We start from the raw sequence: 14,011 nt of genomic DNA, 5'->3' as shown, positions 1-14,011 counted from the left end.
GTAGAGCCCGGTCAGCACTTTTTAAAGTGGACTGGGGGGGGGGGGCATGGGGGGGGATATCATAACTGTCTGTGGGCCGGGTTCAGCACTACTGTCAGAACTGCAGGCCTGAGATTAAAAATCCACTCCTGCTTTTATAACTATTTCTTTTTAAAATATACACGTTTCTACATATTCACAGGATCTTTTCCTGTCAGCACAAAGAGGGCATCCTCATCCTCATCCTCATTAGAGTGAAACACTGGAGCTCTCTGTGGAACAGGACGAGCACATCAGAGCTTTGAGTGCAGACAAACTGCAGCTAACCGCCTTTTCATTCCCAGCCTTTCAGAGTTTCACTGAACTCTGAACACACTGAAAGAGTTCAGCATCACCGAGTACCAGCGTGTACCTGTGCACACCTGTGCATACCAGCATGTACCTGTGCACACCTGTGCATACCAGCATGTACCTGTGCACACCTGTGCATACCAGCATGTACCTGTGCACACCTGTGCATACCAGCATGTACCTGTGCACACCTGTGCGTACCAGCATGTACCTGTGCACACCTGTGCATACCAGCATGTACCTGTGCACACCTACCAACAATCATCATCAATGACACAGATGTCAGAGAGACAGAGTAATATCGCGTGCGGTTATTCTCTCTCATCTTGTAACTGTCGACACGGCTGTACCACAGAGCCACTGGGAATCCCATCAGCTGCACAACACAGCTCTGTGACCAAAGATTACTGTGACATTAGGAACGATGTCCGTGTGTGACTAGTCATGTCATGTCATCTGTCGAGTATATCGACACAGGTCTGGATGTTAAAGAACTAATGATGACTGAATCTAGGCCAAAATGTTTAATGCGCCATATTTAACTCTACAGAAAATAGTACAGCTGATTTCCTTGTGAAAAATAACATTTAGGACAGTGACTGCCACTCTGTACATCATCTTACTGAGCACAGCTTGGGCTTTTAGATTTTGGGGAAAAAGGCGACCTTAGACCTAGAAGATCATCATGTTTCACCCTCTGAAGAAATTGGAAGAATGAAATAATGCTGAGGAACAAGTAATAAATGTGATAAACGTGTCTGTTTCAGACGGAGGAGTTTAATAAACGGGTCATATCCTCTTCAGGGCCACAGTGACAACAGCTGAAACAAAGTTAAAGAGAGAGAGGAGGGGAGAGAGGGAGGGAGGGAGAGAAGGAGAAGGAGAGAGAGAGGGGGGAGGGAGGGAGAGAGAGAGGAGGGAGGGAGGGAGAGAGAGAGGAGGGAGGGAGGGAGAGAGAGAGGAGGGAGGGACAGAGAGAGAGGGGGGTGAGAGTGAGAGAGTGAAGGGAGGAGAGAGAGAGGGAGAGAAGACAGGGGGAGAGTGAGAGGGAGAGAGGGAGAGTGAGAGGGAGAGAGGGAGAGTGAGAGAGAGGGGAGAGAGGGAGCGAGAGGGAGAGGGAGGGAGAGAGATGGAGAGAGAGAGAGGGGAGAGAGAGGGAGCGAGAGGGAGAGGGAGAGGGAGGAGAGGGAGTGAGAGAGAGGGGAGAGAGGGAGCGAGAGGGAGAGAGATGGAGAGAGAGAGGGAGCGAGAGGGAGAGGGAGAGGGAGGGAGAGAGATGGAGAGAGAGAGAGGGGAGAGAGAGAGGGAGCGAGAGGGAGCGAGAGGGAGAGGGAGGGAGAGAGATGGAGGGAGAGAGAGGGAGAGAGATGGAGGGAGAGAGATGGAGAGAGAGAGGGGAGAGAGAGAGGGAGGAGAGGGAGGGAGCGAGAGGGAGAGGGAGAGGGAGGGAGAGAGATGGAGAGAGAGAGAGGGGGGAAGGTGACTCACCTTGTTGGAGGTTTTAAGAAGTGGCACGTCGCCCTCTGCTTTCAGCTTCCCCTCGATCTCCTCCCAGTTCCTGTCCCTGTCCTTGAACAGAATCCTGCAGGGCACACAGCCGTCAACACAAACACCATCAACACAAACACCAACAACACAAACACCATCAACACAAACACCAACACAAACACCATCAACACAAACACCAACAACACAAACACCATCAACACAAACACCATCAACACAAACACCAACACAAACACCATCAACACAAACACCAACAACACAAACACCATCAACACAAACACCATCAACACAAACACCAACAACACAAACACCATCAACATAAACACCATCAACACAAACACCAACAACATAAACACCATCAACATAAACACCACACCATCAACACAAACACCAACACACCTCCATCAACACAAACACCATCAACACAAACACCAACAACACAAACACCAACAACACAAACACCATCAACACAAACACCATCAACACACCATCAACAACACACCTCCATCAACACAAACACCATCAACACAAACACCATCCATCAACACACAACACAACACACCTCCATCAAAGCGTCAATCAAACATTAATCAAAGGAATCCTGAGACTGAATAACGGACTGAGTGGCTGCATAACTGTCAGCATAACGGAGTGGCTGGCTGAGACAGCGTGACAGGCCTGTGGGTGTGTAGGGAGGTGTGGAGTTCTGCTTATTGCTGACGACTCAAACTCAGCCGTGGGGGAAAAAACCCTTACCAAGCAAAACACAGACAGCTAGCGATCTCATTAGTGCAAGCTCACAGAGACATGCTGTCCCTATGCCAGCCTGTAACTATGCTATAGGTCTGTATGTGCTACGCTAGCCTGTAACTATGCTATAGGTCTGTATGTGCTACGCTAGCCTGCAACTATGCTATAGGTCTGTATGTGCTACGCTAGCCTGTAACTATGCTATAGGTCTGTATGTGCTACGCTAGCCTGTAACTATGCTATAGGTCTGTATGGGCTACGCTAGCCTGTAACTATGCTATAGGTCTGTATGTGCTACGCTAGCCTGTAACTATGCTATAGGTCTGTATGTGCTACGCTAGCCTGTAACTATGCTATAGGTCTGTATGTGCTACGCTAGCCTGTAACTATGCTATAGGTCTGTATGTGCTACACTAGCCTGCAACTATGCTATAGGTCTGCATGTGCTTGGCTAGCCTGCAACTATGCTATAGGTCTGTATGTGCTACGCTAGCCTGTAACTATGCTATAGGTCTGTATGTGCTACGCTAGCCTGTAACTATGCTATAGGTCTGTATGTGCTACACTAGCCTGCAACTATGCTATAGGTCTGTATGTGCTATCTGAAGGACTGAGTGACCTTTACAGTTTAATCACAGATTAAAATATGGAAATTGCAATTTGAAAACACTCAGGCCATTTATTAATACACAGTACACCGGAGAGCTGGATCTGTGCTGCAGAGGGAACAGAGGGAATCTGCCCTCAGCAAAGACTGTTTCTGTGACTTTCCTCTGATTGAAATGGCTTTGAAACAAGCCAAGTGAAAACTCAATAACCATCCATTATTAATTCATCTTAATACGTGTAACGTTGTTTGTTCCTCAATAATTTTCCAGTCTGCTGGTAATCTGTGATTAAAGTGGCCAGTTCTTCTCAATAGCTGTCTGTTTCAGTTAAATCCACATTATGGGCAATGGAACACAACGGAACCTTCATTTAAAATCTCTCAGTGGCAACTGTTACTAGGGAATGTAGTTTGTCACAAATGCACTTTTGACTTAGGCGAGAAGTTTGCAGTTTTGTACAATGTCCTGAGATCCCCTCTCCTGCTTCTGCTCAGTGAGTTTATCCTGCTGTCTGATGTGAAAAAACAGGTCACTCAACATCTCAGACTGAAATACTCCCCTCTCTCTCTCTCTCTCCATCTCAGACTGAAATACTCCCCTCTCTCTCCATCTCAGACTGAAATACTCCCCTCTCTCTCTCTCCATCTCAGACTGAAATACTCCCCTCTCTCTCTCTCCATCTCAGACTGAAATACTCCCCTCTCTCTCTCCATCTCAGACTGAAATACTCCCCCCTCTCTCTCCATCTCAAACTGAAATACTCCCCCCTCTCTCTCCACCTCAGACTGAAATACTCCCCTCTCTCTCTCTCCATCTCAGACTGAAATACTCCCCTCTCTCTCTCTCCATCTCAGACTGAAATACTCCCCTCTCTCTCTCCATCTCAAACTGAAATACTCCCCCCTCTCTCTCCATCTCAGACTGAAATACTCCCCTCTCTCTCTCCATTGCAGACTGAAATACTCCCCTCACTCTCCATCTCAGACTGAAATACTCCCCTCTCTCTCTCTCTCTCCATTGCAGACTGAAATGCTCCCCCCTCTCTCTCCATTGCAGACTGAAATGCTCCCCTCTCTCTCAGACTGAAATATTATCCGGCTCATTTTATGATTCTGTTCTGTTCATAACTCGTCCTCCCACACAGACTCTGTCCTCATCTCACAGTCAAATTAAATTTTTATTTCCAGCGCCGGGACTTTCCTCCGCCCGCCCACGCCCACAGACCGGCTGCAGCTGGGACAGGTGAATAAAAACAGGCTACCTGATCTTCCCGGCGGTTTTGTCCACGTTTTGCCGGATTTTAGCAGACAGCTGGGACACGGAATTCAGCAGCAAACTGTCCAAGGCTGCCTGCAGGGCAACACACGGAAAACACTCAAAATATAATAATCGTCACCATCATCATCTTCATCATCATAACACCATTACTACTGCTACTCCTACTACTATTAATAATACTAACATTAACAATTAGTACATTTTTTGGAATGTTTGGAGTGTTCTAGAACTTTCAGTCAGCGGTAGTGATCGTTACACCAGCATTAGAATGTTCAGTTCAGAACACTCTGATCACACAATTCTCTCTGTGGGGTGTGTGAGTGATTAGCCCGTAGGGGGCTCTCTCTCTCTCTGTGGGGTGTGTGTCAGTGATTAGCCCGTAGGGGGCACTCTCTCTCTGTGGGGTGTGGTTCAGTGATTAGCCCGTAGGGGGCGCTCTCTCTCTCTGTGGGGTGTGGTTCAGTGATTAGCCCGTAGGGGGCGCTCTCTCTCTGTGGGGTGTGGTTCAGTGATTAGCCCGTAGGGGGCGCTCTCTCTCACCTCCTCTCTGTTCCAGGTGCGACGCCGCAGGGCGGTCTGGGGGTCCTGTCCGTCAGGGGCTCTGGGGCGGAGCTCCACTGGCCGGCCGTTGATCTCGGGTGCTTTGGGCGGGGCCGTGGGCGGGGCCGTGGGCGGAGTCTTCCTGAAGTTCAGGCTCTCGTCGAACACGCGGTCCACCAGCTGGGGGGGGGGCGGGGGGCAGGGGGGTCAGGACGGGGGCGAGGGGGGGGGGACTACAGGGTGTGATTACCCATGATCCCCCCTGAATAATCACAGCCCTGCTGTGGGACTGCAGACCCCAGTGAGATAATCACAGCCCTGCTGTGGGACTGCCGGCCCCAGTGAGATAATCACAGCCCTGCTGTGGGACTGCCGGCCCCAGTGAGATAATCACAGCCCTGCTGTGGGACTGCAGGCCCCAGTGAGATAATCACAGCCCTGCTGTGGGACTGCAGGCCCCAGTGAGATAACCACAGCCCTGCTGTGGGACTGCAGACCCCAGTGAGATAATCACAGCCCTGCTGTGGGACTGCAGGCCCCAGTGAGATAATCACAGCCCTGCTGTGGGACTGCAGGCCCCAGTGAGATAATCACAGCCCATCCTCACGTCCTCTCCAGCTCTTTAAACTCACATTAGCATTTAAATTGAGAAATCATCTGACATTTCCATGAGGAAAAAAAGGAACCTTTTAAAGAAATGTTTTCACATTTATTAAAAACTGATGAACTTCAGCACATCGCCCTGAGTTCCGCTTGGTCTCAGCTGAACAGGATTTAATCACAGTTAATAAATCTGTTTGAAATGCAGCTGTTTTTATAAAGCTCTCTAGTGCCCCGGAGGTACACAGCCACGGAGATTAGCCCAGTGTGGAGCTCTGTCTGGCTTTAACAGGACACGTCTGACCAGCAGAGGTCTTTTAGGACATGAACCAGAACACAGGGGAATTTCCATATCCACAATTCTGTCATGAGTAATTTCAGTTGAGAACATGATTTGTATTCTGATATCGTCACTCAGTCTTCATGCATGTCTGAAGGCAGTTTCATTTTGAAACCTGGTTTTAAGTAAATTTGTCTAAATTAATTTCCTGCCAAGACACATAATTACCTCCTCCCATCATTTTCATTCAAATCTCTGTCTTGGTGGAGCCTGCAGCTACACAGAACAAGATTAAGCAACTTCTCTGACTCCTGAAGTACTTCTGAGGTCTACTTATAGACCCCACGGAAAGTTTCTAAATCTAGCCTTCTGTTTAAAATACAGCAAACATTGCAGGTGTTAGTTAGTGTTAAGAGCTTTGAAAGTACACCAAAATCTGTTGTATACTGTCCATGATACCTGGACAATAATATGTATTGCAACAGGATTTTTCTTTGCATTATTCATATATAATTAGAAATTATATTTATATAGGTTTACTTATAAATTATAGTCATATCATTTCCCTTAAAACAGCAGCAGCTGCAGCTCATTCTGCTCACGGTCTGACCTGCAGCATCTCTCTGAGTCTGAAGAGTGAAGAATGTGCTGCACCTTCACAAGCCAGCACCACCACAGATCCTCAAATACCCTCACACATTCCCACATTCCTGCCCCATTCCCACATTCCTGCCCCATTCCCACATTCCCTCCACACATTCCCTCCACACATTCCCACCATAGCTTCCCGCCCCATTCCTGCAAAACATTCCCACATTCAAGTGCTTAGTTTCCGTTAGAGGCGTTGAGCCGAAGGGAAGGAACACTCCAGATGGAAATGAGGGTGAAGAGCAGGGGAGAGATGGGATGAGGTGGGAAATGGGATTTTTATAAAAATGTAGGGAATGATTAGCCTCTGAAAATGGGCAGAAGCATGATGTGTGATTAAATGGGCCTGGAGCAGGTGGATGTGACACTGACTGTGTGCCTGATTGGCCCCCGTCCTTCAGAGGAGCTGAGGCAGCAGATAACCAGACGCACTTTGAAGGGAGAAGGACGTCAGAGCAACAGGATGTGATGCGTGATCTCAGCTTTTCTGCCTTTGAGCCCAGGACTCCAAACTAAATGTTCTTCAGTGTACATGGTCCAGTATGGTGTGTGTGAGTGTGTGTGTGTGTGTGTACAATTTCGCTTAAAGTTCAAGTTAATTAAAACAAAAACAAAGTAAACTAAACTAAAAGTAAACTGTGTGTATCGTCCATGTCCACATTTTTATAAAAGTGGAGGAGAAAGAGAAGGAAGAGAGAGAGGGAGAGAGAGAGAAACAGACTGAGGGAGAGGGGGGAAGAGGGGGAGAGGGAGAGAGGGAGAGAGGGGGAGAGGGGGAGAGGGGGAGAGGGAGTGGGGGAGAGTGAGGGAGAGGGAGAGAGGGGGAGAGTGAGGGAGAGAGGGAGAGGGAGAGGGAGAGAGGGAGAGAGGGAGTGGGGGAGAGTGAGGGAGAGGGAGAGAGGGGGAGAGTGAGGGAGAGGGAGAGAGGGGGAGAGTGAGGGAGAGGGGGAGAGGGGGATCCAGGGCTGGGCCTACCTCTTCTCTGGTGTCTAGGGCAGACCCGGGCGTGGTGGCCGCGGTGCTTACTGTGGTGCTGGGCGCGGTGCCAGAGGAGCTGACCGAGTCGATCTCGCCCGCCACGTCGTGGATCTCCCGCGCCAACATCGCCAGGTCCTTCGCCAGGTCCTGACTGATCCTGTGCACACAGGGAAATAACCTATTACACATCAGACGGGTCCTCACAGGGAAATAACCTATTACACATCAGACGGGTCCTCACAGGGAAATAACCTATTACACATCAGACGGGTCCTCACAGAGAGATATAAACAATTATTACGGATCAGACAGGTCCTCACAGGGAGATACAAACTATTACACATGAGAGGGGTCCTCATAGGGAGATATAAACTATTACTACACATGCCCTGCTGGTAGAGCAACACACTACAGGCAGAAAATATCCACCTGCATTGTCCTATTGGTTGTTTTTTGGTCATGGCTGCCACCTACTGACCGACTGGTTTGAGATATTCCATGTTCTTCCACTAGAGGGCACTGATGTTACAGAACATGTAAATAATTACAGTGTAAAGAAATCATTTTGCAATTGCCTTTTTATTGTTGTTCCAATAGAACAGGTGAACAGTAAGAAAGATATGCGTTTGGGGCCGTCCATAAAGTTATTCAAACCATACTGCTGTGTGGCAGGTTTAAGAGACATAAACAGAGCACAGGGCTGCATTAGTGAGCTCACAGCGCCACCCTATGGCAGTCACACAGAATGCACATCCTTATGAAAACCAAACTGGAACTGTGTCTGTGGAACTGGCGAGAGTCAGCTGCCCATCTGTGTGTGTGAGTGTGTGTGTGTGTGTGTGTGTGTGAGTGTGTGTGTGTGTGTGCAGCAGTAGGTGAGTACCTGGCAATCTCCTCGCTGTGGGCATGTGTGGGTATAGTGTGTGTATAGTGTATAGTGTATGTGTGTATAGTGTATAGTGTGTGTGTGTAGTGTGTGTGTGTGTATAGTGTATAGTGTGTGTAATGTATAGTGTGTGTATAGTGTGTGTATAGTGTGTATAGTGTGTGTGTAGTGTGTGTATAGTGTGTGTGTATAGTGTATCGTGTGTGTGGTGTGTGTGTGTGTGTAGTGTATAGTTTGTGTATATTGTGTGTGTATAGTGTATGGTGTGTAGTGTAGTGTGTGTATAGTGTGTGCAGTGTGTGTGTAGTGTGTGTGTATAGTGTAGAGTGTATAGTGTGTGTGGTGTGTGTATGTAGTGTATAGTGTGTGTGTAATGTAGTGTACAGTGTGTGTATAGTGTGTAGTGTGTGTATAGTGTATAGTGTGTGTGTAGTGTGTGTATAGTGTATAGTGTGTGTATAGTGTATGTATAGTGTGCATAGTGTGTGTGTGTATAGTGTAGTGTGTGTATAGTGTGTGTATAGTGTACAGTGTGTGTATAGTGTATAGTGTACAGTGTGTGTGTATAGTGTGTGTATAGTGTAGTGTGTGTGTATAGTGTAGTGTGTGTATAGTGTGTATAGTGTACAGTGTGTATAGTGTGTGTATAGTGTATAGTGTACAGTGTGTGTGTATAGTGTATAGTGTACAGTGTGTATAGTGTGTAGTGTGTGTCTATAGTGTGTATAGTGTGTGTATAGTGTGTAGTGTGTGTATAGTGTATAGTGTGTATAGTGTATAGTGTGTGTGTATAGTGTACAGTGTGTGTGTATAGTGTATAGTGTGTGTGTGTAGTGTGTGTGTGTGTATATAGTGTCTGTATAGTGTACAGTGCGTGTGTGTATAGTGTGTGTGTATAGTGTACAGTGTGTATAGTGTATAGTGTACAGTGTGTATAGTGTATAGTGTACAGTGTGTATAGTGTATAGTGTACAGTGTGTGTGTGTGTGTGTGTATAGTGTGTGTGTGTACAGTGTATAGTGTATAGTGTACAGTGTGTATAGTGTGAGTATAGTGTATAGTGTAGTGTGTATAGTGTGTATAGTGTATAGTGTGTGTGTATAGTGTATAGTGTGTATAGTGTATAGTGTACAGTGTGTATAGTGTGTGTATAGTGTATAGTGTACAACGTGTAAAGTGTACAGTGTATAGTGTGTGTGTATAGTGTATAGTGTGTATAGTGTATAGTGTACAGTGTGTATAGTGTGTGTATAGTGTACAGTGTGTATAGTGTACAGTGTATAGTGTGTGTGTGTATAGTGTATAGTGTACAGTGTGTGTGTATAGTGTGTGTATAGTGTATAGTGTACAGTGTGTATAGTGTATAGTGTACAGTGTGTATAGTGTGTGTATAGTGTATAGTGTATCGTGTGTGTGTATAGTGTATAGTGTGTGTATAGTGTATAGTGTACAGTGTGTATAGTGTGTGTATAGTGTATAGTGTACAACGTGTAAAGTGTACAGTGTATAGTGTGTGTGTATAGTGTATAGTGTGTATAGTGTATAGTGTACAGTGTGTATAGTGTGTGTATAGTGTACAGTGTGTATAGTGTACAGTGTATAGTGTGTGTGTGTATAGTGTATAGTGTACAGTGTGTGTGTATAGTGTGTGTATAGTGTATAGTGTACAGTGTGTATAGTGTATAGTGTACAGTGTGTATAGTGTGTGTATAGTGTATAGTGTATCGTGTGTGTATAGTGTATAGTGTGTGTATAGTGTATAGTGTACAGTGTGTGTATAGTGTATAGTGTGTGTATAGTGTATAGTGTACAGTGTGTATAGTGTATAGTGTACAGTGTGTATAGTGTATAGTGTACAGTGTGTATAGTGTATAGTGTACAGTGTGTATAGTGTACAGTGTGTATAGTGTATAGTGTACAGTGTGTATAGTGTATAGTGTACAGTGTGTATAGTGTACAGTGTGTATAGTGTATAGTGTATAGTGTACAGTGTGTGCAGCAGTAGGTGAGTACCTGGCGATCTCCTCACTGTGGGCGGTCCAGTCTCTGATGTACTCCTCCTGCTCCCTTCCGCGGTGCTTGGTCCCCGGGCCGGGCGTGGAGGGGGCGGAGCCTCCCAGGCGCGGGGCTCTCTGGGCGGAGCCGGGGCGGAGCCGGCCGTGTCTGGAGGGGTGGCGGTTGGAGCCGAACTCGTCCTCCGACGTGGAGGCATACTCCGGGGGCAAGCGCCTCCAGCGGTTACTGGCTGAGGGGAGAGGTCAGAGGTCAAAGGGTGAATAATAAAGCAGTGCCAAGCTTTTCTAAGAACCCAGGCCTGAGTGGCGTGTGGCACAAAGCCTGGTGTCAAAAAATATAAATATTTCTCATAACCCTTGATGAGCAAATTTAAAGACCCCCTCCCAGGACTGAGTCTTGTACACGTCGTGGCAGGAGAGTTATTGTTACACATCGTAGGGCCCTGTGTTCTGTACCCGCAGCACAGACATTATGTGTGTGTTATTGTGCTGTTTGTGTGTATGCTTTAACATGACACTATCATTTAGTGCACTGGGTTACTGTTCTCACAGCCAGGCCTCCCTATAAAAAACAGATTTTATTTAAAGTGATGGATAAATAGAGACAAATACACTTTAAAAAACCATTCTAATAAAGCTGGCTAAATTACAGCAGTGTTATAACATTGCCACACTGCTACAAAGTAATAGCAACATTATTTACATCGTCCGTGGTAGAACTGTGTTTGTGTGCGTTATTTCTAAAATGACCAAGTCTCAGGTAGAACAGAGAAACCTGGAAACATTCATCAAGTTTCATCAAGACCCACAAACATATGATATGAAATATCAAGTATTTGAGTTATAGAGCACCTCACTTAGTAAACTCGATAAGGGACAGCACATCCTGTCCCTGACAGCTGGAGAGATGGTTAGAGAAGGAGAGACGGGGAATGGTTAGAAAAGAAAACTCACAGCACACACACACACACCCACACACACACGTCATGTTATTGCACAGAGAATAAGTCACTGGCAGCAATTCCAAAACCAAGCAGGCAGAGGTCAGATGTGGAAATTTGCACAAGCTACAAACATTGTAACATTGTAACATAATGCATTAGACAGTTTTTTACAATGCATTTATGGCAGTATGAATGCATTCATTTGCCCTTATGAAACAAACCAAAAATAAAGTTAGCTTCTGGCATGCAACGCTGGGTTGTGATTCTGTTTGGTCAAAAAACAGTCTTCACCGTGTGGCAGTGTGTGAAAGCAGAACACAGGATTAGCACGATTAGCACAATTAGCACGTACAGATTCCCCAGAGACCCTGGCCGTCTCCACGCGCATGGATCGGGAGGTTAGCGTTAGCCTTAGCAGTGATGACAGGGCTCTTCCTCCCTCCATTTTAAAGAGGTAACTACACCCCAAACCCACCTCAGGGTGTCTCAGTGTGTCTCTGTCCCAGTGTGTCTCAGTGTGTCTCAGTGTGTCCCAGTGTGTCTCAGTGTGTCTCAGTGTCAGTGTGTCTCAGTATGTCTCAGTCTCAGTGTGTCTCAGTGTGTCACTACAGACACCCTTTAGACTCGCTGCTGCAGCCCAATGAGGAAGTAATCTGGGCTGTTATTCCTCAGATATCTCAGAGTAAGTGTGCTGGGAGTCAGGTTTCCCAACACCCAACACCCAACAACCCAACACCCAACAACCCAACACCCAACACCCTGAACCTGACCTTGGGTCAGCAGTCCTGTCCTGCACCACCAGGGCGCAGCCTAGCACAAACTACAGCTTAGCTCACACAAAGCTGAATGTAAGTGAGGAAGCTTTGCTCAGCTCTGGGGTTACAGAAAGCTGTCGGGTGTAGCTATAGCTAAACTCACTTCACGTCACTGGTGGGGGACGAGATGGGAGGGAGTTACACACTTTAACACACAGAGCAGTGTGTGAGAGAGAGAGAGAGAGAGTCTGCCATCACTGCAGGTCTGAGGGCGAGATGAATGCACACACACACCCACAGGCCTCACAGAAGCCTGGGCCTCGCGGTGGTACTGTACCCAGGGGCTCTTCCTCTGCTGGGGCACTTTCAGGGCCGGGCTGGGAGCTCTCTGCATGGAACAAGCAACCTGTCAGTCAGTCAGTCACCTCTGACCTCTGAACTCTGACCCTCCCCAGAGGCCCATCCGCCTCTCAGATCTTTTCAAGCTGAACGCTTTCACTTCAACTGAGCTATTTATGAAATTATTACAACAATTATCACAAAGCATTAACCTAATGCTTATTTTATCTGAAACTAAAAAAATACACCATAACTACATTTTTTGGTTTGGGAACCCCTGACCTAACTAACTTGCCCTCATTCAGGTAAACTAGTCAGAAACATGTAACATTTATAATGACAATAAAGGTATGAAGTGTAATAAAGAATAAAATGACTGATCAGGTTCAGAGAAACCCTTAATAAACCATGATGGAGCCTTAAGTGGAAAAGGAGTGAAAGAGTAATGAGGTTAAAGTGCAGCCCAGCAGAGGAGAAGAAAGAGGGGGAATAAAGGGTGGTGTTAGAGGAGGAGAGAAGGTGCTGCTGGTTCACGTGGAGAGAGAGAGAGAGAGAGAGAGAGGAGGAGAGAAACAGCCATCAGTCCATCAGTACTGCAGATCAGAGGCAGAACCAGGTTAAAGCGCTGTGTCTCCAGCACACAGGGTTAGAGATGTGGGTGTTTCCTGTTACGTTAGAGACAAACATGGAATAAGCACCCTGCTCAAGTCCAAGAGGAGTGACCAGCAGGACAAAAGCGGAACACAGAACGTTTCGTCAAAGTGACGGCTGTACGTACTAGGTCAGGCAAATGAAAAATACGAGTGAAATATTAATGTGCGTGTGTGTGTGTGTGTGTGTGTGAGTGTATATAAGTGTGTGTGTATGTGTGTGTGTGTGTGAGTGTATATAAGTGTGTGTGTGTGTGTGTGTATGAGTGTATATGAGTGCGTGTGTGTGTGTGTGAGTGTATATGTGTGTGTGTGTGTGTGTGTGTGTGAGTGTATATAAGTGTGTGTGTATGTGTGTGTATGTGTATGTGTGTATGAGTGTGTGTGTGTGTGTGTGTGTGTGTGAGTGTGTAAGTGTGTGTGGAATGTGTGTATGTGTGTGTGTGTGTCTGTATATGAGTGTATATGTGTGTGTGTGTGTGTGTGTGTGAGAGTGTATATAAGTGTGTGTGTATGTGTGTGTATGAGTGTATGTGTGTGTGTGTGAGTGTATATAAGTGCGTGTGTGTGTGTATGAGTGTGTGTGTGTGTGTGTGTGTGTGTATGTGTGTGTGTGTGAGTGTATATAAGTGTGTGTGTATGTGTGTGTATATGAGTGTATATGAGTGTGTGTGTATATGAGTGTATGTGTGTGTGTGTGAGTGTATATAAGTGTGTGTGTGTGTGTGTATATGAGTGTATATGAGTGTGAGTGTATATGAGTGTATGAGTGTGTGTGTGTGTGTATGTGTGTGTGTGTGAGTGTATAAAAGTGTGTGTGTGTGTGTATATGAGTTCGTGTGTATGAGTGCATGTGTGTGTGAGTGTATATGAGTGTATGTGAGTGTATATAAGTGCGTGTGAG

General features: G+C 46.4%; 1 protein-coding gene across 1 annotated transcript in view; it reads right to left on the bottom strand.

Moving 5' to 3' along the window:
- Positions 1 to 14,011, bottom strand: part of LOC133122038 (centrosomal protein of 170 kDa-like) — a 50,772-nt gene that overhangs the window by 5,331 nt on the left and 31,430 nt on the right. The window contains 6 exon segments of the mRNA XM_061231702.1: positions 1,819 to 1,912; positions 4,456 to 4,544; positions 5,013 to 5,192; positions 7,516 to 7,696; positions 10,418 to 10,649; positions 12,456 to 12,506. Coding sequence (XP_061087686.1) covers positions 1,819 to 1,912; positions 4,456 to 4,544; positions 5,013 to 5,192; positions 7,516 to 7,696; positions 10,418 to 10,649; positions 12,456 to 12,506 — 827 coding nt within the window.

Source organism: Conger conger, chromosome 2 (genome assembly GCF_963514075.1).
Source record: "Conger conger chromosome 2, fConCon1.1, whole genome shotgun sequence".
NCBI classification, from domain to species: Eukaryota; Metazoa; Chordata; class Actinopteri; order Anguilliformes; family Congridae; genus Conger; species Conger conger.
Note: the sequence above shows the minus strand (reverse complement) of the source record. Positions and strands in the feature narration are given on the sequence as shown.